At 36.8% G+C, this 26,305-nt stretch overlaps 1 protein-coding gene across 1 annotated transcript; it reads left to right on the top strand.

The window, feature by feature from the left end:
- Positions 1-1,695: 1,695 nt before the first annotated feature.
- ATRIP (ATR interacting protein) lies at positions 1,696-25,923 on the top strand. The gene is given in 20 exon segments (XM_030568483.1): positions 1,696-2,046; positions 2,048-2,186; positions 6,438-6,520; positions 6,808-6,978; positions 8,772-8,789; positions 8,792-8,889; positions 10,616-10,776; positions 13,339-13,434; positions 14,299-14,428; positions 18,125-18,522; positions 18,525-18,559; positions 18,561-18,841; positions 19,634-19,658; positions 19,660-19,710; positions 19,712-19,738; positions 19,740-19,779; positions 21,883-21,974; positions 23,070-23,153; positions 23,390-23,639; positions 24,731-25,923. Coding segments are annotated over 20 exon segments (2,583 nt in total). The 5' UTR covers positions 1,696-1,710; the 3' UTR covers positions 24,799-25,923.
- The last annotated feature ends 382 nt before the right edge of the window (positions 25,924-26,305 follow it).

Below are 26,305 nucleotides of genomic sequence, written 5' to 3'. Positions count from 1 at the left end.
CCGGCTGGAGATAATGCATCAATCGGAGTTAATTCAAAACCAGTGATTGTGGTTAGAAATATATTGTTTATGGCGACAGCTGTCGTCTTAATTTCTTCCTGAATTACTTTTCTGTGTAATGTAAGTGAATTGAGTGATGCACCTTTACTGCCCTGCATTAGAAAGCATAACATAATCTTGATATGATCTGACTTATGTTAATGTAAAAGCAATCAAGAAAGTATCAAAGCAAAACTGACATCAGACAGTTTAATTATATGTCTTTATTATCTGAATAGTACTTTATTTTCAAATCAGAGATGTTAAAGATCTTTTAGGTTATCTACTTAAAAACACTCCTGTCTATAGGGGTGGGTTTGTGGGGGGCTTTTTGGGTGGAGGTGTACTTTTGAATGTCCTAAACAGAATAAGATTTCTAGCATTTCCTTTAGGAGAACCAGTTTCATAGTTTTATAGAAATATTTTGATACTCAGACTAATTTTGTACATCTTCATTTAATGAGACACTGGAGAATGATTTAGGCCCCTAACTTGTACAAACCTTTTAAAGAACATGATGATTATGGCTTATCTACAGTTAAAATGCTGCACCACTGTAGTGTTTTAGTGAAGACAGTATTTGCATCAACCGGAGGGCTTGTTGACCTAGGTACTCGGCCTCCTTGAGGGGTGGTAACTAGGTTGATGGGAAAATTAATCCCTTGACCTAATGCTGTCTACACCACGGGTTAGGTTGGTTTAACCGTGTCACTCAGGATTGTGGATTTTTCACACCTCTAAGTGACGTAGTTATACCGACCTAATTTCCTACTGTAGATCAGGCCTTAGAGTTAACTGTTGCTTTCTAAAACAGATCTTGGCAGGACTGGCAGAAGTCTGTCCCACTTGATGTATGTCATATGGGTACTTAGATGCCAAGGGGACAACTATCAAGAAACTAAGCATCTTTAGTGTGTTCTAAACTTTAACATCAGAGTAATATACAGATAGTATTTTACTATGCATATGTCAGAAAGCTGCTTTTCTAATTGGGGGAATTAAAATAAAACTGTAACAGTGTTACATAGGATGAGCTAACAAGAATGCCTTATATCAGCTAGTTTTGACACAAGATTACTCTAGAATCTAATGCAACTTCAAAAAATATGTTGCTGTTTTTAAGCTTACTGTGACAGTTTTATGTTCTTGTTTAACTTATACAGAGACCCTAAAAATAAGACCACGTTGTATCTTGCTCTTGGAAAACATGAAGTGCAGTATTTCAAGGGCATGAACAGGGACATGTCTCCTCCTTTTTCTCTTCTCCTCCAGAGAAGTTTTTGAAAGGGTGTTTGGCCCTTCTGATCCATGGAAAGGCTCCTCTTGGAGTCCTATAGTTAAATTTTCTTGGTGTTAAATAATAATCTGTAGAATTATATTTTTCTTATGGATGTGAACAAAACTACAATTGTTTCTTTTGTTCATTTCTTATGGCACGATGCGTTTGTATGTTGCTCTACATTAAATGATCCAAAATTGCTTTCCAAATGCATGGTAAGCTCTGGAGTTTGCAACATCACTTCATCTTTTCCAGTCAGCTAATGAAGGACTGTGCTGGAGACTCTTGAACCCAGATCACTGTGCGGTAGCACACTTGTTTCTTCATAAATTCAATTGTTTGTATTTTGTGGGAAAAAAATTATTTTGGAAAAAGGTCCTTTGAACATTAAAATGTTCTGTTTTGTTTCACAGGGTAAATATTTATACAGAATGTCAGTGAACTCATTATTTGGGAATAAGAAGAGAAATAGCTCCATATTATATGGTATGGCTCAGGCACAGATTATGGCTTCATCTTCTGTTTATCGAGAATCCACTAGTCGAGGATGTATTGGGAACCATGGAGATGGCTTCCCCCCAAACAAGCGTTACAAAAGCTTTGAGTCAAAGTCCAAACAAACAGAAGATCCTTTTGGAGACAATGATGACTTCACAGCTGATGACTTGGAAGAAATAGATGTAATTGCTTCACAGGCTTTATCACAAGTTCTAGAGTCAAATACTCTTTTCTAGAACAACACACGTCCAGAAACCTGAACAGAATGACAGACCATCCATAACCCTAAACACCACTAATCAAAGGTCTTTGAATACTGAACAACGGAGTGTTGCCTCTAGTGCAGAAAGAAATATGAAAGACCAGTTTGGTATGTGTAGTCTTGGAATATGGGAGTATAATTGGGGATGTGATTGCCTTGGTGTCTCCTTATTTTCCAGATCTGGGGATTGACATGCTGAACTTGTTCTTCCTAGAAAAATGTCTAAAGTAATTTATCTTTTGAGTAGATTCTTAAATCTCAGCCCCAAAGTAAATTTCACTGTTGCTGAAATGTTCATTTAGGTTCTTGAAGCTATCTTGAGTTACCAGAATTAGTGGGGAAAATTGTTCTAATAGTCAGGGGAATCTTAGTTCCTGGATAACTTAACTGTCAACATTTCAGAGTTGGTATGTACATCTAATGACACATCTTAAAGAACTAGTTATAGAGCTTGGCAAATAGTATGACTACATGTGACAAAATAGCATTAAGTAAGAAATACCCAGAAGCTGTGCTCCAAATAAGTAAGATCGTTTGGAAAGATCACATTTTGATATGATAGCACTATTTTTTATGTGTGCAATGCCTTATCTAAGGAAAGTAAGCCAATTTAGCAAGCTTTAACTCAGTCTCACAATGGGTCTGAACCAGGTTCTACTGTACCCATTTTACAGATGATTAAACTGAGGTACAGTAAGGTGAAGTAGCTTGCTGAAGGACAACCATCAAGTGTGAGGCAGAAATGGAGTTAGAAGGCAGGAGACCTGGCTTCCCAGACTTCGGTTCTAATCACTAAGCTACACGTGATTGTGTAATATCTGTCATACCCACAAGTGATTTTTAAATTCCCTTTTGGGAGAGGAGGGAAGGTGACCTGTTCATAAATATCATGCAACAAACGTGAATCCTCTGAATGGGTGGGATTTTCTACCCGTTGTAAAAGTTGATCAGTAACTTTTTCTGGCCAAAACAAACCTCAGCTGTTATCTGCGCTACTGTTTATAACATTTTAAATTTAATGAGACTCTACTAGTGGTCTAAGGACTGGTTATGAAATACTTCACTTCCCTGAAACATCACTTTGTAAATCCTGGGAGGGAGTATGTACATTGAATTTTGTGTGACATGATTGTATATTGAGTCTTTCAGATAAGACAGGAATATCCATGTTCCTGACTCTTCGGCCAGTATGTGAAAGGTCCTGTAGCATTTGTGTAAGTAGAAGTTTGCCCGTGCCCTGGCCAAAATGCTCCCTCTCTTCCCAATTCCCCCCCAGAAAGCTGTACAGCATGCTGAATGTGGCTGTTTCTCATCGGTGCTTTATGCATAGTTTACATAGCACCTTACAAACAAAAGAAAAATATCTCAAATATTAGTGTCTGCTAGTTGAGTTCTAGTAAGCTGTCATGGAAAAGAAAATTTTTTAATTGTTAGGAATTTAGCCTTATCTGGTCAGTATCTGAATTTATAAAAGCTAAATAGATTCTTAACCCTGAAGCTTCTGCTTTGTGGGCAAGACTCTGTACTGGTGCATGGAGCTAGTCACAAGTTCAGAGCCCAGGTTTATGCCAGTTTAAGATATGATGGGTGGGCACTGGAGACTACCTGGTGTTCTGAGCTCGTTGCTTATCTGTCATAACAATGTGTACGCTTAAAGGACACTTTCTGTTAAATTTGGCTTAAAATCTAAGTGGCGTGTGTGAGAATGGGGTAGGAGAAAAGAATTTTCTACAAACATAAGACCAGTAGAAATGATTGCATAAATTAGAAATCCAGTAATATTTATAATCCAAACAAGTCAAAGTGGATAGGAACATAAAAGAAAAATAGTCATTTTTGTTTGTTTGTTTTTAAGTCAACTTTCATTGAGAACGAATTCAAAAAGTAAACAATCAAGATAAATATCAAAAAGTAAACTAGATGTTTAAATTCTTCTAATTTCATAGTTTCCAAGGCCAGAAGTGACCATTGTGATCATCTAGTCTGGGATGTGCAAACTTTTTGGCCCGAGAGTCACATCTGGGTATAGAAATACTATGGTGGGCCATGAATGCTCACAAAATGGGGGTTGGGGTGCGGGAGGAGGTGAGGGCTCTGGTTGGGGGTGCGAACGCTGGGGTGGGGCCAGAAATGAGGAGTTCAGGGTGCAGAAGGGGGCTCCAGGCTGGGGCAGGGCAGGTGGAGTGCAGGGAGGGTGAAGGCTCCAGCTGGGGTGCAGGCTCTTGGGTGGGGCTGAGGATGAGGGTTTTGAGGTGTAAGAGGATGCTCCAGGCTGGGACCGAGGGGTTCAGAGGGCGGGAGGGGGATCAGGGCTGGAGCAGGGGCATGGGGGAGTGAGGGCTCCGGCTAGGGGTGCAGGCTCTGGGGTGGGGCTGTAGATGAGGGGTTTGGGGTTCAGGAGGGTGCTCTGAGCTGGAACCAAGGTGTTTAGAGGATGGGAGGGGAATCAAGGCTGGGGCAGGAGTTGGGGCTTGGGGGAGGTGGATCATAGCCCTCCCCTGACTCCTATGCGGAGGTGTGGGCAAGTGGCTCTGCTGCACGCTGCCCTGTCAGCAGGCACCGCCCCTGCAGCTCCAATTGGCTGTGATTCCCAGACAATGAGAGCTGTGGGGACGGCTCTTGTGGTGGGGGCAGTATGTGGAGTGGATGCCCTTGACTGCTCCTATGCCTAGGAGCTGGAGGGGGCGCATGCTGCTGCTTTCCAGAGCCGTGTGGAGCAGCCTCTGGCCCTGCTCCCTGGCTTGAATGCTGGAGTGAGGCAAGTCCCAGGCCCTGTTCCCCAGTGGGAGCTTGAGGGCTGGATTAAAATGGCTGGCGGGCTGGATCGGGCCTGCGAGACATAGTTTGCCCATCCCTGATGTAGTCTGACCTCTTGTATATAACAAACCATAGAACTTCCCAAAATAATTTCTACAGCATATCTTTAAGAAAAATATGCAATTTTGATTTAAAAGTTCTTGGTGGTGGAGAATCAACTTGTGGCCAGTTATTTCAGTAGTCTAAGATACTGCATATAGAGTGGATTGATTTAAATCTCCAAGTTGAAAACCTCGATTTAAATAATTGATTTTAATCAATTTTTCCGTTTGTACTTTAGTTATTTTCTAAAAAAAGTTGCATTCTTATTGGTTGGTATAACCATTAAAACATGTTGATTTACAACTAAGTAGTAGAGCCTTTACCCTAGATTTGATACATCTTTTTGCTACCTAGGAGGGTACACTATAATACATTATTTTAAGCAGTGACATACCTTAATATTTTCAGATTCTTCTTCATTTATTGTACATTTTAGTATGTTAGAAAATTAATGATACATTGCTTATTTAGCAGATAATTAACTTTTTGCTCATGATTTGTCAAGCTGCATTAGGATGGTAAATGGAATTTAATTAAACACACAAAACACATATACATTTAATTCTTATTTAAGCCAAACAAGTCCTTAATACACTATATAACCTATTGTGCCATATTTGTAAAGCTTGACCTTGACAACTTGACGCTTTTCCCCTGATTTTTTTCTTTATGTAGAAAAAAGCACATTTGGACTCAAATATTTGATAGAGGCTTCTGGATTCAGCGATTGTTTTGACATTATAATAAGTTTAGGCCTTAACATATTCTGTATTAAATTCAGATTTCATTTGAAACAGGCTTATTTTTTTTAAAGAAAAACTTATTTTGTCATTTAAATTATAATAAAAATCTTAAATTTTTAAAAAGTTGAATTTTATCCACCCTCGTTACAAGTTGTTTGTTTGGCTGGTTTTTTGTTTTTTGAGTAAAGAAATTCTAATGGATTCATTATAGTAAAGTTTATTGTGGAAATAGAAGTATCAATTTCCTAACTTGGTGCCAAAATACTGTGTGTGTATATAGGCTTGGCAGAATTTGATTTTTATTTGTTTTATAATTTTCAGTGGGATGACATTGATTATTTTAAAGCATTTTTTCAATTTTTATCAATTTAAATGTTCACAGTTGTGGGAACGTATGGGGGGGAGTCAGACAATTACTTAATGACAGATGTTGACATTCAAAAAGTTAAAGCTTTATAACTATTAAAACACAAATTGTCAACATCACGTTTCAAACTATACAAAGAAAATATGCTTAAATCAAACTGAGTTCCCAAACAACATTTCTCACTTTCCCAGTCTGTAAATTTTGATTGACAGAAGTATTTTTTCATTGTTTTGCAAGTATACAGTGAAATGGACATTTACTGATCTTTACCAATAAAAATATAATCCTTAGAAGCCAGAATATATGTGGCGAGATGTTGAAATGTTATCAATAATAACTTGTTACATACTTCAAAATGAAGCTGGTATCAGAATTCCCTCTTTTCACCAGGAAATGGCACTGAAGATATTCAAATTAAAGACACATTTGGATTTGAAGTACTGCAAACACAACATGAAGAAGTTAAGCAAAAGGTTAATTGCCTCTTTCTTTTTTTTAATCTGCTGGTGTACCGGTTATTATAGCAATTTTTGGTGGTGGTTTTAGTTGTGACCTTTGGATTAAGTCCAGTTTAAGGTATCTTTAATCACCCTGCTTATGATACCTGGATCTGCAGAAGGCCAGTCTGCTTAAAAAATAAATCAGGTTACTCTTCAGGAAAACAACTGTAGGCCAGATTGTGATTTCTGTTGGTTTTGGGTAGATTGAATCCATAATATCGGTGGTGTAAATCCACATTTCTTGTATACTCTTCTTACAGCTGAAAGAAATACAGGATGAAATCCTTGTTAAAAATGGAGAAATAAAAATTTTGCGGGACTCAATGCTGCAGATGGAATGCACTTTGGAGGAACAGAGAAGATCATACATGCTACTGGAAAAGGAAAAAGAGCAGACACTAAGTGAAAAAGAAAAGGAGTTCTCCAGAAAGGTAGTGTGTGGGTTTTTTTTTTCTTTTTTTCTTTTCTGTTATAGCTGTCTAACTCTTTATATGGAAAAGCTCAATTGATTACTATTTTGCTTAAGTCACAATCATTACCTAATCAAGAGAAGGGCACTTAAAACAAACTTTCCTCTAATTTTTTATCCAGCAAAGTTACATATAGGAAAAAGTAGGCTACCAGATTATGGTATAATTTCGTCATAGGGGATAGTGGTGATGTTCTTCTAACAAATTATAAGAGTGTTGCACAGGTGGCTTTTGGAAGAACCTGGAACTTCAAACTAGAATTACAGCCCCATAACTGAAAACTTAAAAAGCATTGTATCTCTGTTTTTACAGCCAAACTCCCAACTTCCTATATCTTCATTTTCCCCCCCAAAGCACTGTGAAAGGTGGTTGTTGCTGCTGCTTACTTCACTACTCAGGTCCTCTAGTGTAATCCTCCCTTGAGTAGCAACTAACTGCTGTAACCATCATGATCAGTTTGCCTTATTGTACCAATGTTTGATTGTGTTGTATGATACTTGATTCTCAGCTGAGATAGCATACAAGTGAACTGAGTGTTTGACTTAAGTTGCATTGAGTTAATAATTGTAGTTTTGGTATGGTAATATATGTAATGTGAGAAGGTTGGTGGTAGCTGAGCAAAAGGTGAATTATTAGCATAAACAAGTATCTCCACAGTGAAGCCTTTTTCTTTTGACATTGACTTGAAAGGGAAGGTTCTCTTAAAGCTTCTTAGTAGCAGTTGAAACTTTATGATTAATTTGGAGGTACAGAATGCATTTGTCATTTAATAGGTTTGCTCCTTGGTGACTACTTAAATTAAGAAGATGATTGGTGAGATGCACACACAGAGACATTAGTTTTATTAATGGCATGATCAAGATAAGCAAAATCACAGAACTAGAAAAACAAGAATGACAACAGAATCCACATCATGTATACTCATGAATGTGCAAATCTGTGGTTTCCCTTTAAAATGAGATTTAGCATTGAGGTGGTCACCAACCTGTTATCCCAAGGTCCTGCTGAGGGCTGGGTATGATTCCCTTTTTAGCCACTTATTCCTTAGATCCACTTATTTCCAAGACCATGTTTGATTAAGTCTTGTCTTTTTGTTTATATTTACCATTCCTGCTATTCATTTTTGGGACAACTTTTGTAAGCATTTGCACCGATAGAACGTTCTGTATGCAGTCCTGTTAAGGAAGCCTGGCTAAATAAAACCTTTGCTGTCTAGACAGTTTAACCATAAAATATATATATAGTTAAATCTTCTGACGAAGGTTACTTATTAATGTAACTTGTATTAGGCCTAATGTGGCCTTATGCTAATTATTACTACTAGTAGGCCACAAGCTAAATACTAGGAATCTGACTCTCACTGCAAAATGTTTGTTTCTTTGTTTATTCCTGTCTGCGTTATAGCATTAGTTTCGTTTGCACTAATTTAGCAAACATCTTAACTCTTTCTAAGATAGAAATGATTATTCCTGATCTGAGGTCAAGTCATGCATCAAAGGTCAACAAACTTATGCTATACCATCCCAATCATTGAAGGTTTTAAAGGATACATTAGTCAAACACTGTCAGGATGGTTTAAGTATACTTTAATTCTGCCACACCACTGGGAGGAGGGAAGCAGGGGGTGGAATGGACTGTTGTGGTTCATGATGACCTGTTGTGGTTCCTGCCAGCCCTATTTCTATAATTATGTGTTTGTTACTCTTCCACTTTATATAGTGTTTAATGCAAAATTACTTGTATTCCTTTTTCAGTTACAGTCATTGCAGTCAGGAGTTGCAGTTTTAAAGATGCTGAAATGAATGAATTGAGAGCAAAACTTCAAAACTATGAAAGAACTAAGCCTGTTACTCCGTCAGTTACAAATTCCAGGTACCAAATAGTTTTGAAAGACAGAAAATTCAAATGTGAATTATTTCACATATGGAGTTTCATTAAACATAGCAGACCAACTTCTCTACTGGCATAACTCCATTGGTGTCAGTGGGACTTATGCGGGAGAGAATCTGGACCATGTCCTCTCTCCATTTACAAATGCAAAGAGCAAAGGTTGTTGAAATTGCAGTGCACTAGCATTTTTGGTCAAAGGCAGCACAAATATCACATGAACAATAAAGTGTGTGAAAATTCGTTTCCCAGGGTATAAAATAACAAAGCTAAAGACTGAAATGTAAATCTCTGATTTAGTCTCTTTTCATTGTAAAATTGCTTCTAGCTAAAATGTGTCCTTTATTGTGAATTTTAAAGTGTTAGATTTATTGACATTTGTGTTTTCAGGTTTATTCAAAGCATAGTTTGATACAGCTCTAAAATATTTATTACTCAGATTAAAAACTGTTCAATTCTCCAGGGTCTTTCATAAGATCAAAGAGAACTCTTTCACTTAATGCATGGAAAATTTCTTTACTGTTTTGGGTTCAAACTCTTACCATAATGCACGTATGATATTTGTAATTATTGGGTTTGTTTAGTCTAGAGAAGGGAAGACTGAGAGGGGACTTGATAACAGTTTTCAAGTACATAAAAGGTTGTTACAAGGAACAGGGAGAAAAATTTTTCTTCTTAACCTCTGAGAATAGGACAAAAAGCAATAGGCTTAAATTACAGAAAGAGAGGTTTAGGTTGGACATTAGGAAAAACTTTCTGTCAGGGTGGTTAAGCACTGGAATAAATTGCCTAGGGAGGCCGTGGAATCTCCACCTTTGGAAATTTTTGAGAGCAGGTTAGACAAACACCTGTCAGAAATGGTCTAGATAATACTTAGTCCTGCCATGAGTTCAGGAGACTGGAACAAATGATCTCTCAAGGTCCCTTCCAGTCCTATGATTCTATGTTGCAAAAGTTCATCTAACATGATGCCTTTGTCCTTCATTAGCCTGGGAGGATGTCTCTTTTTTGCTCTGGCCCCCAGCAGTCCCAAACACAATGGGATTTTAAAGTTCCTTGTGCCTTGTTTGTTTTTAAATTGAGAGCTGGACCAGGACCCACATGTTTTACCTCTTGGAGCTGCTTGAAGGAAGTTATTCTAACTTTAATCTTGTAGTATACTACATGCTTGTACAGCCATAACTGGTGAGACAGTGGATCCATAACAGGAAGTTGTAGAGCACAGAAGACAAGATGCTCTCCTGTGAATTTTTCCACTGTGCCTGTCATAACAGTTTTTTTTTTCCTGTTGACCTGTGATAAGCTGACCTCTTCCCCAACAAAATTAATTTGACTTTTTCAGCCACGCTCTGCAACTTGCATTGCCCCCAAAGCTATCTGTATTTTGAGCTGGATCATGCCCTAGCTAGTTAAGTAATTCAAGTGTAAATAACATACATTAACAATACTGTAAATACAGGTGGAAACATAGTATGTTTTTCTTGTATTTTGTGAAATTTTATGTTTTATGATTTCACAGACTGTTAGCAAATACTTCAAAATGTGCAATTTTGTCTTTGAGTAAATTAGTACATAATGCAATACCTTTGGCACATCAGAATTCATAGAAACTGATGTGTATTAAAAAAGTGTGATACTTCTTATTAGTAACATTCAGAAATTAACACAACACAAGTAGTCCTTTATCCAAGCATTTGATTTAATCTTTTAGCCCTAGGAAGAGTCCCTCCAGAATTGTAAAATTGGAAGCATGTTCTCTTCAGACTGGAAAAAGATCTTTTCCTACAAAAGAGACTTTCAGCGCTGACATGTCCCTTAAAGTATCCTGTTCTGCAGCAAATTTGCTTTCTGAGACTTCTTTGAACAAGGAGGGTAAGGTACTGTTTTTATAGCATCCAAAAGGGAGCTAGAATAAAGCTTTGGGTTTCATTGTTGCTTGTATTCCTCTTGTACTGTATATCTGAACACTTTGTGTGGCCTTCCTTCACTTACCACAGTAACATACTCTGGCTTTCCACTCAAATTCTCTTCTCCTTTGCACCTTGTTGTATTAACTCCCTCTGGCTGAAATTTGCTTTAGCTGTCATGTACAGTCTCAGGAGCATGTATATTGCTCTCAGTCAACTATGAAACTTCTGTTAGCGCTAGTGGGAGCTTTAGATTGAAAGGCATAGATTTAAATGTGCATGTTGCATAAAAGCTTGCTGTGCTGTCTTAGTAGTTTTTAGCTTTTTTTTTTTAAAAAAAAATAACCCTACATGTTTTCTGTTTCTTGCCAAAAACCAAGTTCTTTCTTTCTTGAATAATTACCTTATTTAACATCTCTTTCTGGATTTTTGGTTTAGTACCTCTTGTCATTAATAGCCTAATATTTCTTTTCCTTTAAAAAGAAGGAATATATGTATTCTATGTGTTACTCTTAATGAAGGATTTGGAAGACTGTTTACACAGTTATTACTTTTGCATGGATTTGGGGATTCAATACCATTAATAAAATTGTTCCAGTGTCCAGCAACTGAAAGAGTACATGACTATTGGAGAACCCTACTTTGAGAGATCTGACTGCAAGATTCTCTCAATGAAGTAAATGGAATTACTCATTAGATTCTTTGAGAGTTCAGGGTCCAGGATCAGGTCCATACACCCAAACAGCAATTAAAATTTCATCTCTTCTAGAAAGTTGGTAATATGGCAAAGTTTGCCCAAAGGGTGTAATAGTTCATCTGCCCTCTCAAAAAATAAATATTTTAAAAATGATGTGGATAAAGACCATTCGAAGCTGGGAAAACTAACTAAATACAGTGGTGTAAAGTGAAGTGATGCACATGTGGCAGAGTCACAGATTGATGCTAGGAAACGATAAAGCTCAGACATCTGCTCAGATCTCAAATGGCCAAACGATCAACTAACCTTTATAGGAACAACTATGCTGAATCAGAGCAGTTGTCCATCTAGCCTAGTATCCTGTCATAAACAATGGGCAATACCGGCTGCTTTAGAAGAAAAGTGCAAGAAACTTCACAATAGCTGTGAAGTATAAATACTTACACATCCATTGCAAAACACTGGATTTTTAGCAATTATTGTTACAACACTCAATATTCTTATCTATATAAATGGCTTTTTAAAAATACATAATATATAATTTATTTAATCTGGCTTAGGTTTTGGTCTTAATTGTAACTTTGGGCAAGGATTTCCAGAGGTGTCATTGATTACATAGTAAAGCACTTTGACATCCTCAAATGGAAAGAACTATAAAAATGTTAAGTATTGTTGAGGACTGCGTGGTCACCCTGAAAATCTAAGTTCACTTATATTCTTACTCCTTGACAACTAATGTTGACTGTCTAATTCCCCCTCTCCCCCTCAAAAAAAACAAACACTGTGGAATGGTAATGTTGAACTAGCCTATGACTAAACTGTACAGCAGTGGTTCCCAAACTGGGGTTCGCGAAATGTTACAGGAGGTTCTCGGGGAAAAAATTACCTAATGGTGGATAGAGCTGTTCCTAGCGACCCTGGGCAGCATGGGGCCAGCAGTCTGGAGCCCCTTGACTTCCAAGAGCTAAGCAGATCAAAGCAAACATATCTGTCATCCTGAGATTTAAACTTCAAGACTCCTTATAAGAAATGGAAAGGGAGGTGGATATTTTTTTGCTGTTTTTAAAATTAAATAGGCCGCTAGTATTGTTTTTAAAATTATTATGAAGAATAAGTTTAAGCTTTGTTACAACATGAGTTGTTTGCCTGGACTGCTCAGGGCCTGAATGCTTGTGTAGGAGGAACTATTTGAGCTGGTTCTTAAATACTTTCATGCTATTTCACATCTGATGCTCCTTGATGAAACATAGGAACCTTGTCTTATAACAGGCTTATTCAAAGTGATACACACTACGAAAGTGACATCTTGGAAGGGCGTTGCCGTTTTCATAACCTAATAAAAATACTGTAATGATTAATAATAATAATTAATAGTGTGTAATAAGCATGTCACAAAAACAAATTTTGTATTTCCAAGATCACTGCTTTTACAATTTATACTCGGGTAAAGGAGAAAATCCCAGGAAATATTCATTTTTAAGGTGGGGGGGTTCGCGAGACTTGACATTTTAGTGAAAGGGGTTCGTAGGTTGTTGAAGTTTGGGAACCACTGCTGTAGAGCAAAGGCACACTTTTTCTGTTGACTTTCTCACTGTTTAATGCAGAGGGATGAATTAAGGTTGCCACATCTGCATTAACTCTTGAGACTTTGTTTGAAATAACTGAGTTAAGGCAAAGTAACGTAGTCCATAATCACACTTTTTTTCTCCAGGTACTTACTAGCAATATCACAACTGTTATCTGATTGAATATGCATGCTGATTAAATATAGTTACAAATGTATAAGGAGCTGGTTTTACTACTTGCATCACTGTACCCTTCTTGTTTCAGACAGTAAGACCCCCTGTCCTGAAATCGAACTTGTGAAGCAAGAAGTGATGGAGAAAAATGTGTCTTACAGTTTTGTTCAAAGACAAAACACCCAAGGTAACTCCATCTTCTTAATTCAGAAATTAGGTGGCACCAGAGCCAGAAGTTGTCTCAGGGCCACTGGGTATGCTTCTATTAAGCAACATTATTATGTAGTGTACAAAGTACAATATTATTGTTCAGGAAGGTGGTTATGGAATAATGCTTTCATTACTATGACTGGGATCTTAATCTAGAACTTGTAGGAAGATAGTTATGCTATATTGCTATAACCTTTATCAAAAAAAACATTCACTTTGGCACCAGTGAAAAGATATGGGTTGAAGAATTTCTGTGGTGTAATTATATGGCCACCTCTTTCTTTCTTTGACTCCAAATCAATTGATGTTATGATTGCTTTTCACTGTAAAAAGATGTAGAAGAGACGCAAGCATAGTTGGTTTGTTTTTAAATATAAGTACATGTGGTAAGAGTATAGCAGCATCTCCAAGCCTTCAACACTAGGAAGCTACCAGTACACTATTTTATTCTGAGGTCAGAGTGGCATTATATCTGTTAACACCTAGTTTTGCTCTTGGATACAGTCCTGGGGGCCAAATAAGTAACTAGATAGAGTAGATGTGTTACTAGGCCTTTGGATAAGGCATTTTACTAAATTGAGATGTGATAGAAACGTATCCGTAGATTCCCTGTGGTGATGACTTTTAACTTAAAAATGTAATTCATGTTTGGAGATCTGTTTCCCTAATTAAGGTGAAAAAAATATTCTGGATAGATCTTAAATTCACATTTTTTGTTAGGTGTACCACAAATACTGTAAAGTCTGTTGGAGTTTAGATTCCTTGTTTCATTGAGAGTCTTTTAGTTTCACATTGCAATGGATAGAAAAGAATATCCTAAGGCATTTATATATCTTTGCAGGTTCTGTCTTACTAAATGCACTGATGAAACAGCCTATTGCCCCTGGGTCATTACTAGGACTCTGTCATCTTCTTAGCAGTAACTCTGAAGTGCTACCTGGGTCTGTCTTACAGCCTAACTTTTTCAACACGTAAGTTTTTAACTGTAAAAGGCTGATAATGGCAATAATAAATAGTACTCTTTACAGGGAGTACATTTACAGTTACATTTTAAGTTTATTTAATATGAATATGGGACAACAACCTACGTGCATAGGCCTTGCAGCATGGCTTACGAGATTGTTTTGCTCATTTGTTTACCCAACTGCTTTTTATAGATCGATCTCTTTTCACTTGATGTTTCATCAAAATAATTTATCCTATGCTTAATTATTCTGGTAAACAATCCTGTGTGTTACTCTTGTTAAAAGTGTCTTGCCAAACATGTTTGCTCATAATCTCTAGATCTTGCTGATATTTGGGGTTTTTTGTACCTTGCAAATGTTTTCTTTGATGTAATTACATTCAGAAGTCTCTTAATAAATATAAAATTGAGTCACCATAAAAGTCTTGTCAAATTATGCTTCTAATCAATGTTGCTTATAACAGTGGAAATTTATCTAAGAGCCTTCTCTGCACTGCAACTGTCAAAGCAGTTATATAAGTTCTAAAATGTGAATACTATAACTAGATGCCATATAAGTACTTAATGACCTAGATATTTTCAACTTTAAAGGATCTACAGTAATTCTTTGATATGTATTGTATCTCTGGATCTGAAAAGACTGATTAGTTTAGATCCTGTTGTATTTTGGGGGCATATCTTGAATTTTTTTTCTTCACTTCTTTTGGTTTTTCATCACTCTGACTTTTAATTGTATAGAAATCAATTTCTCCTGTACTTAGATTAGCTTCTAAAGTATCTTTATCTTGGATATCTTGCTCTAAAAGTACTACTGCTTTGTCTTTTTCCAGATATAGTGTTCCAAGCCAAGTTGTCTTCAATACCATAGCCCTAACTATTTACATAAGTAAAGGCTGTGCAACTGATTTCCATGAGCCGCCATTGTTGTTGCTTTCCCCCAGCCTCTCCATTGTTTGTTCTTACCTACTACATTTCCTGTGACCAGTTTTCTCTCTGTTGCATCAGATCGCCTACAATACCATAATTCTGCCTCTTAGGTTGGTTGTTTGCAAAATATATATTGTTTGTGTTTGTTTAGCCCTTCACTTATGGCTTCTACGTATTACAAGACCTTTCTTCCCAGAAATCGTGCTGGATTCCTCTAAATCAATTTGGGCTTTTATGTCTTCTTAAACCCTTTGATCACTTGATGACTTTCCCTGTAACTAAAGCTAATGTAGTCTCATCACTAAATGTCTCATTTGTTCCAGGGAGCAAGAGCCTCTTAAACAATTGCATTGTGATGCTTATCTTCAACTATTCACTCAACTCTCCTGTAGCAGATGAGCTGTTGCTTCTCTCATTTATTTACTTCTATTGAAATGGTAACTGGTGGTGGTTTTGTGTGTGCGTTTACGTAAAATTAGGTAAAGGCATTAAGCATATATAGCTCATAAAAGGTTGCTGAGGATTATAGCTCAGATGGATGAAAACCACATTACTCCAATCGTATTAATGCTATGATGTGTACCTGGAGGGAAGACTAGGGTTCTTCATGTACAAGCTTAGTATCCGTGCTCCATTTATGCTGTTCCTTATGGCCATAAACCAAAAACCTGGGAAAAATCCATGTTATCTTGTATCTCAGATTCTTTTTCTGACTGGTCACCACTTCCTCTATAAATAAAACTTTTCCAGGAGTGCTTTCTTACTCCTTGTGCAATGAATTTGTATAATAGTCCAAATTTCCTCCTCTTCCTTTTAAGACATTATTTCCATGTTACACTCATTATTGCAGAGCTTTTTTTAAGGCTCTTCAGTTTTTGTACAATTGAAGTACTCCAGCAGCTGAAAGCATGTAAATGCTTGTATGGAATTTCAGGTTTCATGGTATGTTAGCATCCATTGCTTTGTCCACCACATGATCATTCTGAAAAGAGGGCATGACAGTGTCATGATACATACAAGTACTACGACACTGTCATCATCTGGTCAGGACAAACTTGGGACAGGAAGTACTGTAGATTTAAAAGTACAAAAATGACTTTCTAAGGTGTATTTTTGTCATAAACAGATAGCTAAGGGTTAATGTCTCTTTCACCTGAAAAAAGTAACCTGAAGCACCTGATCAGAGGACCAATCAGGAAACCAGACTTTTTCAGGTCTGGGTGGAGGGAAGTTTGTGTGTGAGTTCTTTGTCTTCTGTCTGTCTCTCTCTCAGCTATGAGAGGATTTCTGTTTCCTGCTTTCTAATCTTCTATTTCCAAGTTGTAAGTACAAATATAGTAAAGCAGTAAGGTTCTATTGTTTTCTTTTGTATTTACTTGGGTATAGTTGCTGAGTGTTTTGAATTGTATTCTGTTTGAATAAGGCTGTTTGTTCATATTTCTTTTAAGCAATTGGACCCCTGTATTGTCACCTTAATACAGAGAGACCATTTTTATGTACTTTTTCTTTCTTTTTATATAAAGCTTTCTTTTAAGACCTGTTGGAGTTTTTCTTTAGTGGGGAACTCCAGGGAGTTGAGTCTGTGCTCACCAGGGAATTGTGGGGAGGAAGAAGTCAGGGGAAATCGTGTGTGTTAGATTTACCTAGCCTGACTTTGCATTCCCTCTGAGTGAGGGAGGAAGAGAGATTAGCTCTCAGTACTTCTGTTTTCCAAGCTGGAAACGGGAGGGTGGAATCCCTCTGTTTAGATTCACGGAGCTTGCTTCTGTGTGTCTCTCCAGGAACACCTGGAGGGGGGGAAGGGAAAAGGTTTATTTCCCTTTGTGTGAGACTCAAGGGATTTGGGTCTTGGGGTCCCCAGGAAGGTTTTTTGGGGGACCAGAGTGCCCCAAAACACTCTAATTTTTTGGGTGGTGGCAGCTTTACCAGGTCCAAGCTGGTAACTAAGCTTGGAGGTTTTCATGCTAACCCCCATATTTTGGACGCTAAGGTCCAAATCTGGGACTAGGTTATGATAATTTTACACTTAGCAAAACTGTGTGTGTGCAATAATGAAATGACTAGGTGGTTACATATGTTACCATATATGCCAAAACCAGGAGAGACCTGCATAAAGTTTAAATGTAATTGTTCCTCTGCCAAAGACAATGGAAATAAATGAGCAATGCAGCCATTTAGTTTTACTGAGTTTCATCAGCAATCCTGCTAAATAGTAATATCTAATGAACATTTACCAAATGTACAATAGAGAGAATTATATATAAAATAAAAAATGTACATGCTAATTCCCACATAATCAGTGGGGGGAAAATGTCTCGAAGTCCCATTGTCAGTGTCAACAGATTAAGGATGCAAGTGATAAAAACAGTAATAGTAGATTTTTTTTAATGCCTAAAGTAGTAAGGGATCTTTCAGAATATTAAATTGCAAAACAGACAATAGAAATAAAACAGACTTGCATTTATTCACTATGTAGCTGACCTGAGGCAATGAAAAAATGGCCTTCCAGCAGCAATTCTACTGGAAGGACTAAAGGTAAGGTCAACTGTCAAATTATGCCTGCTTGCATGGTAGGAAAGCGTGCTCTAGTAGAGCATTCTTTCTCTCACATGTGAATAAAACAGTGACTTAACTGTCTTTATTTTGAAGTTGAACATGCTTAACACAATTTTTCATATTACATACAGAACATGAGTAGCCAAAGGATATACATGGTCATTTTGCTGTCTTTGGTACATTGCATGTATTGAACTACTTCATTTTTGTTTTTTACTAGAGGATCTACAGGAACATCCAGCATCAGGACATTTATTCTCAGGGATGGAACTTCTTCTTCTCTTCTTGCTTTAAGAGAAGCTCAAAAACTTGCGATAACGGGATTGAACTTGATTGCTAGGGATGAAGGATCATCCAAGGGAGACCTGGCAGAAAGTGAGAGAGGACTGTTCCTTCTTAAACGCTTTAAGATCCCAGGTGCAGTGCATCTTCTGCCTCTAGTGGAATACCATATCAGTGCATACTGTCAAGCTCTGCAGTTGTCAGCAAAGTCAAGAAACAGTCCTGAAAATCAATCAGTTAGTTCTTCTAGAACTAACTCAAGTATAATATCAAGTACTGAGGATTTTAGATCTACTCTGCAAGAGACTACCATTACATCTCTAGGTGTTCTTTATTACTGGTATATTACAGCTGGGATGTTGTTTATACATTACCTATCTTCTGAAGTGAAAAGTGTGTCTGAGATGGAGAAGAACATGGTGTGCAATCATCAATCTGATGATAAAAAAGAAAATTCCAGACCACAAGGCCAAACTGTAGAACCACAAGATGCTGCTAATAATGACCAATCCCAACATTCTTTGTTCAAAAAATTACTTCAGCTGTTAGCTTTGTCTTCCACAGCAACAGGTTCCCAGACTGACAGTATCATGAATCAAATCCTAAAGGTTTTGGTGAAACTAGCTGAGAATTCAACAGTTGAGTTACTAATAAGGTAAAGACCAGCTTAAGAATGTTTTAAAAAATTATCCATGCCTTTTGTTTTACATTCCCAAACAATTTCTGTTTTCCTCTTCAAAACTGTGATTCACACAGATTACAGCAAATGTGTTACGTATGTGAGAGGAGTAAAGATTCCTCTCTTCAGCTACCTCTAAATAGCTACTGAGGATCACACCACTGCCTCCGTTACTCATGAACATGATAGGTGCCCACAAGCAATAAAAACTGAACTGATTCTGCTAAGCTTACACTTCACAGCTGCTGTTGCCCCAGGGGGAAATTATCCCATTTGTCACTGGCAAGTGAAAATTTTTCAAGCCTCTGTCATAATTATAATGCCCCTAAAACGTGTTCCATTGTATGATCAGAGTCACTGGTAAGTATGTACAGAACGCAGACATCTTATGTGATTTGTGAACAAAAATCCCACTTAATAAATGTAGTAAACCTCTAAAAAACCTTTGGACCTGCAAGTTATTGTATGCATAACTGCAGGTTCAGTTTTAGAGGGTGGATTAGAGGCCCCTTTGAAAATGTACCTGAGTGAGTATAGTTACTTTTAGTGTTTTTCTTTTTTCTGACAATAGCTTTCTCCCAAACTTGAGGAATAGCTGCATAGCAGACCTGTGTTTTGGTAACCTGAAGCCTGTGAGCTACAGGTTGCCCACCACTGGGCTAGAGTCTCATGTCCGCACTAGTCTTTAAATCCTGAGTAAAATGATTTAATTTGCTTCCTAAAGTTCATTGTGTTTCCCAATTACTAACTCTGATTTCCTTTTAAAAGTTTTTGGCACTTGCTAACTAGCCAGTATGCTGCTTCGCTGTGTGTGTCCTGAGACCCCTTTGTCTGCTGTCCATCTGGACTGTGCGGCTGTTGGCCATGCTTATTCCATCACCAGAAGCTAGCTGCTCAACTTTGTTGTCATTCAGGTAAGAGAGAATTACTAATCATCATTCTTAAACATCCTATTTATGAAGCTTAGTTGAAAATGTTAATATTTTTATAGGTGTGAATTATGGGTGTTATGCATAAGTCTTGTGCCAGTTATTAACTCAGGAAAGCAAACTCTGCAGTATTACCTGAGAACTTTTCAACAATCTGAAATTTTAATAACCACGTGGATTCTCTTGGCTATTTTCCAGTCCTACTTTCAAGATGTTAAAAGTTTAATATGGAAAAGTGCTACTGAGAAGTAAACATCAATTTCCCTCTAATTGGTACCTGACCTTAAATTACACCTGTTGGTCTCTGGGGCTTTGGGACTCTAGACACATCACACATGTCAAGTAGTAGGTCTTCTTCTAAGCGTCTGCCTGATAGTGGGATTCTGAATAGCAGTTCCCCAAAGCCACATAAATTAACTATTGAAAACTACAACAGACATACATGGTCTAATGCAGAATGTACTGAAGTAGTATTTCTTATGTGATGCTTAATAAAGGTAGTTGTATCAGTGGATTGATTTAAATGACTAGTTTTAATCATGATTAAAACCAAGCAGGAACCTTGGTTTAAATGTATTTTTAATTGTGTTTTTTGCATTGATATATTTATTTTTCCCAAAGAAAAAGTTGATTCTCATTGATTGGTAACCATTAAAACATACTGATTTGCAACTAAATATAGCCTTTATGGTAAATTAGGTGCTTTTTTCCTAACTAGGAGGTTGCACTATACCTATACCCATTTATTTAAGCAATTACATAGCTTAACTTAAATCTACTCAACTTAAATCTACTATTTGGATGGAAGTTCAAATTCAATTTAAAAATGCAAAACATTTTAATTTTTTAATTAAAATGATCTTTAATATGCTGGATACATAAGAAAATGTTTATTAAAACATGTTTTGCATTTAAACTGATTTGTTAAACAAAGAAATTATTATCTGTAGTTAGTGAATTGAACTGATTGTTTCTTGTCTCCGTAGCATTCAAGATATTAGAACTAGTAGATCTCATCCTCACACACCTAATTTATATTCATGGATTGGAAGAGGGAAAACAAGCTTTTCCTGCTTTTTTCAACTCCCAGTAGATTTCTTAACTTTGAATGATGTAGTCATTGCACTGAACTAGTTTAATAAACTGAAATGAAGGAAAATCTTCTCTCTGCACCTGCAGAAGAGGCTACTGCTATCAAAAGCTGATTTAGCACTTCAACAAACTCTGATTCCAGGTGCTTAGCCAGTAACTTTAACAGTTTAGTGGCTTGACCTTCTTTAAATTCAGCCACAAACATGTACTGCTTAACACTATATTTATATTTAATTTAAATGATTGTAATAGAATAATAAGCTTGTGTTAGCAGATTGTCAATTTCAAATTTAATATTACATTAAAAAAAAAACCTTGCATTTAATATAAATTTAAAAAATTGATTTTAAATGTCAAAAAATCCAATTTTTTTTAATAGTAGATTTTATCTGCCCTTTAGTCTAGCTTTGGACTAGAATTCATGGAACTGCTGGCTGGTGAGCAATTTGTAATGGATTAGCTAAAAAAGGCACACAGACAAATAACACGCAGCCTTGGTTTGACTCAAAATGAAGCTGGCTCTTAAAAACCCACATCTTAGAAAGGGAGATTGACCTTTCTTTTAATATTATTAAAAGGAGAAAGGTATCATTTTACCAATAAATTGGCCGTTGGTCAGTCTAGAAACTGAGTGACAATATATCCAAATTAAACACGCCATCTCCCTTTAGATTGACCCCTACGCATGCACTGCCCCAGGCTATCCAGACTGCTTTCATTTCTTCAAATATTACCCAGAAAATAGTAAACACAATTGAGGGGTGGTGTGAGGAGGATGGAACTAGGCCAGTTATTCTCTGCTAACCAATGGAAGCAGGTTTAACTAATGCTCTGAACTGCTTCTTAGACCTCCAGTTAGATTAATCCATCAGAAAATTATAAAGGATGCAGAATTGAACCCACGTTCCAGCCCACAAGTCTGCAGGAGAAAAGATTTTTATCAACTAACAAACTACTTAATAGAAAATTAATGAAATTTGTTAAATATAATTTCAGAAAGCTGCCTTCTTCTTGCACTGTACATGTATATTACTTCAAGACCAGATAAATCTGCATCTGAAATGCTTTGGCTTCAGCTGGAACAAGAGGTAAACAAAGACTTTCTTTTCACACATGCTGCTTGTTGTTTCCTGATAATGGAGAAAGTGTCCAGTACTGCCGAAGAGTCAGCCTTGTAGCTGATTTGGTTGTGACATTGAAGTTATCTGCCCTTGTATTAAAAAACTAAACTTTTGTTTTCAGGCAGAGCTATTTGAAACTTTTAATTAAGCTGTAACTATTTTTACAGCTGTACTCAGTCATGTTCTTGTTGACCTATTAGTGTGAGTAGGAAAGCTTTTAAAACAGCTGTATGCATTCAGGAACTTCATTCTGCTAGACAAATGAGTTTCATAGTGATCTGTAACTGCTTCAGAAAATACTTGGCTTTTCCTCCATGTGTGTTAATGACAATTTTTTTTTCTATTCTGTTTAAATTCTTATAGAATGTTATTCACTGTGGTATGAGTGCAGATTATTGGAGTGTAACCTTACCTTTTATTATGCAATTAGATATAATAGAATCAGTCTGTGCCAGACAAACAGTTCCCCGTACAGAAAAGTGAAAAACAAACTTGTTCATAATAGTACAAGTATTAATATGGCAAATCTGGCTCTGATTTGTTGCTGTAGCACTTGCTGTACTGACATACAGTAATGGCTTGGTCTTTAGGCTACTGTCCCTCATTCCTTTAGCATTGTAAATTCTTGGCATTTCTTTGAGATAACAGTTAACTTTGAGCCTTGTTTTAAACTTCAGCATGTCCTTACTTATTTTTTGATTGTACTGCTGTCAATATAGCTTTAACATTAATTTTCAAGGCAGCTGGCATTGGGGTTTTGTGCACTGTGAAGATAGAATATATTCTGTTTTACCACTACTTACAAACATTGGCACCCTTTCTCTGCAGTGTTAGAGAGGTTTTGCTTGCTAGTCAGAAGGACGATCAAAATGTAAAGTAGCATTGGAAAACTGTTTATTAGATTTGTATAAAAAAATGTACACAACGGTTATAAAAAACTCAGGAATCTTTGAAACTAGTAATGAAATGCCATTCCCATTTTATTTGCAGCATAATCATGTTTTGCTTAATGTCCAGAATCTTAGTTCTCAGTGTAATGCAATCTGCATGTTTTTATATTAGACTGTTAGATTCCTGACTAAGTGTGTGCGCTGCTCCAGTCCATCAATTTTACTACTTGGTACAGATTGCCAGTGCAGCCTCGAGGTATGTAACTAGAGCTGAAAAGTTCCACTTAACATTGTTATATTAACAACCTACATTGTGATTTAGGAGTGTTTAAAAGATGCCTTCTAATATGAAGCTTGAATTTCTCTCCTGGACTGTGTCCTGAAACTTGGACACTTCCTATGACTGACTCCAGTAAAATTCCTAACAAAATAAAAGAAAAACAAAATGTTTTCTAATATGTAAATCTCCTATATGACTCTTTTCTTCTGCAGGTAGTCAAGGCACTTATTATAATGTTGCATAGACAATGGGTGAAGGTTAGAAGATCTGAGAGCAACTTGAGTGCGTATAGAGAACGAATTGTTCAGTTTTTACGGGACACGGTTTTGCTCTTGCATAGTCTATCTCAAAAAGATAAACTGTTTCATGAACATTGCCTGGAAGTTCTCCATCAATATGATGAAGCCATGCCTGGTGTCAGAACCATCCTCAAAAAAACTCTAAATTTGAAGGCCTCTGAAGGTAAGGTCCTGCCAGAAACTAAACCCATTCTTACTATCTTACTATTCTCAAGAGCAACTTTTCATGGTTTTTATTGCTGCTTTGAATTTGGGATAGAGTTTAGTAAGAAGATCCAATTATTTGCCTTCCTGCAGAAGGCCGCCTATGACTCCAGCATGTTTTACTGGCCTTACATAAACCTCTGTGTTCAAAGGTAGATGTAGTTCTTAGTGAATCTGTCCCTCGGCAGGCACCAAATAATGAATTCTATTTAAATTTTGAAGTTACATCTTGTAACTCATGCTGACATTGGTTGCCTCCCATGTTAGGATCAAGAAATCCACTGAGCTAATAGTTATGCCACAATATTGAAATTTGCTGCTGGATCTCAGTGCCTGCTTCATCAATTTCACATTTTTTTTCTTCAGGATTGCTTTCTTGCACTTAGGACCGCAGAGCATCCAGGCTTTCCTGAAGCCAATATTGTCTCTTCTGTCATTGCTGAACAGTCGTCTGCATATTCCTGTTCCTTCATATCCATTCTTACCAAATGAGAAGTGCTCATTTTCACTAAGTTATGTAGTGGAAATGCTGAAGTTCTTTCTACATTTCCATGTAACACAATATGTTTCTCTGCTGCTAGAGTAGTGGCTTTTTGAAGGTGTAACTGTTGTATTTTGTAAACTATGAAAACTAACCCTAAAATACTGTAGATACTATATAAATAGGTAGTATTTTCAACAGGTAACTAACATTTGGAAACACTCAGCTAAATTTAAGGGGCTCTTTGGAGTGGTTCTTGCCTTAGGTTGGGTTTCAAATGTTTTTGTGAAGTGAAAGTTCATAGAACAAATATACACACACACTCTCTCTAAGAGAATACTTCACTGGATCAAACTTTATGAACTCTGCCAGGATAGCAGTCTTTTAAAGAGTGTTCTTGGTGTGGGGCTGGAGTGGGAGGAGGGGACTTCTGGAGCAGAGTATTGTTGTTTCCTTGAATATGTAATGCTCATATTTGTGTTTTTAACCATATTAATTTTGGTTATGTTTAAATATCATTAACTGAGGAATCTGATTGTTTAAAACAATGTTCTGATATTCTGTTTCAGAGCTGGCTTTGGATGAGTTGTATTCTCCTGAGCCAGAAGTAGATGATCAAGAAATGGACTGCAGCTAGTAATTCAGCAATAATCCACCCCTCTCTGAATTTTTGTTACTTAGCATTGTTGCCGATATACATGTGAAATTTAAGTTGTGTGAAATATAACCTGTGTGTGGTAAACTCTTAAATTAATGGTGTGCTAAAGATTAATTACTGTCACTTAAGTGTAGCATGGCTCATTTTGCTTAATTGCCAGCTAAATTTAGCATATAAAATATTTTGATATCAAATCTTTTTGATACTAAAAAGAGAATTAAACTTAATTTTGTTTTATTATGTATTTTTGCAGTTTGAAAATACTTAAAGTGACATGGAACTAAACTTGACACAAACATGCTGTGAATGAAGTCAACACTTTCCAGTTATTGTAATTAAGTCTTTATGGTGTTGAATGTACTGAGTCCCAAGATCATTGTAACTTTTTAACACAACTTTTTTTAAGTGTGTTTTCTCATTTTTATTTAGTGTTTTGTCTAAATTACTCCATTTTGGGGTTGGCAGCCTTCAAGAATTTGCTCATTCTGATATTGGTAGATGACTTTAGTACTCTTGATTTTAAAATATATGTATTGCATTTACATAGTTGACACTGTTTTTCAAGGCAAAAGTTATTAAAACCTACTCTACCCCTGCAGCTATGACTAATCATCAATGTTTCTGAATTTCATAACGGGCAAAATCTAGGAACACGGATGTGGCAAGTTTGAAACCAGTGAATCCTCAAACCTTTAAAAAACCCCGCAGTATGTCATCTTGTTTGGAGAGTGCCAAATACGAGGCCAGTAGATTTTGGGAAAATCCTTCTTTCCTACTTTGCAGAAGGAATTTCTCCAATGGGTTCATTGCGTCTGCATTGCTTCTTTTGCAACATTTGATCCTATCTGCAGCAATAAGTGTGTGTTAAGTCCTTCATCCTATGATCTAGCAACAGTTAGTGGGGCAATGAAACATTGTTTAACTTTTTGTATGTGCTGAAGCCATTCAATGGCTATAATCAGTACAAACCCACTGTACCCTTACGGGGGGAGGGTTTATGCTATCATGGTAGCATCACCTGTGCCAAACATGCTTTAAAGATGAGATTTGATACAGCTTTTATTCTGTATATCTTCCTAGAGCTAGAATATATTTTGTTTAATTAAACTGTGTGGAATAAGGTGGTTTTTTGTAACTCAAAATAGTTAAATGTTTTTCAGAAGTTTAAATAAGAGATTCTACAAGCCTGGAGCTTAGAGAATGAAATACATGCATCTCTTCCCCCTGAAGAATTACAGTTAAATTATCAGTCCTTTTAACATGCACAGAACTGAAAGGGTATTCAGGGCTAAATCAGTGGAGGTGTGTATCTAACAACATCAAGTCAAACATAATGGTGTACTTCTGTTGTAATGTGATGTCAGTAATGCCTCATCTTCTCAATTCAAAACATTCAGGGAATATTCTAGGTAGCAACAGAGATAACACAGTGATTTTTAGATTATTCATAGGATAGATTATTAGGGTTGGAAGGGACCTCAGGAGA

Source organism: Gopherus evgoodei, chromosome 7 (genome assembly GCF_007399415.2).
Source record: "Gopherus evgoodei ecotype Sinaloan lineage chromosome 7, rGopEvg1_v1.p, whole genome shotgun sequence".
Taxonomy (NCBI): Eukaryota; Metazoa; Chordata; order Testudines; family Testudinidae; genus Gopherus; species Gopherus evgoodei.
The sequence above is the reverse complement of the archived record's forward strand: the minus strand, read 5'-3'. Positions and strand labels throughout refer to the sequence as shown.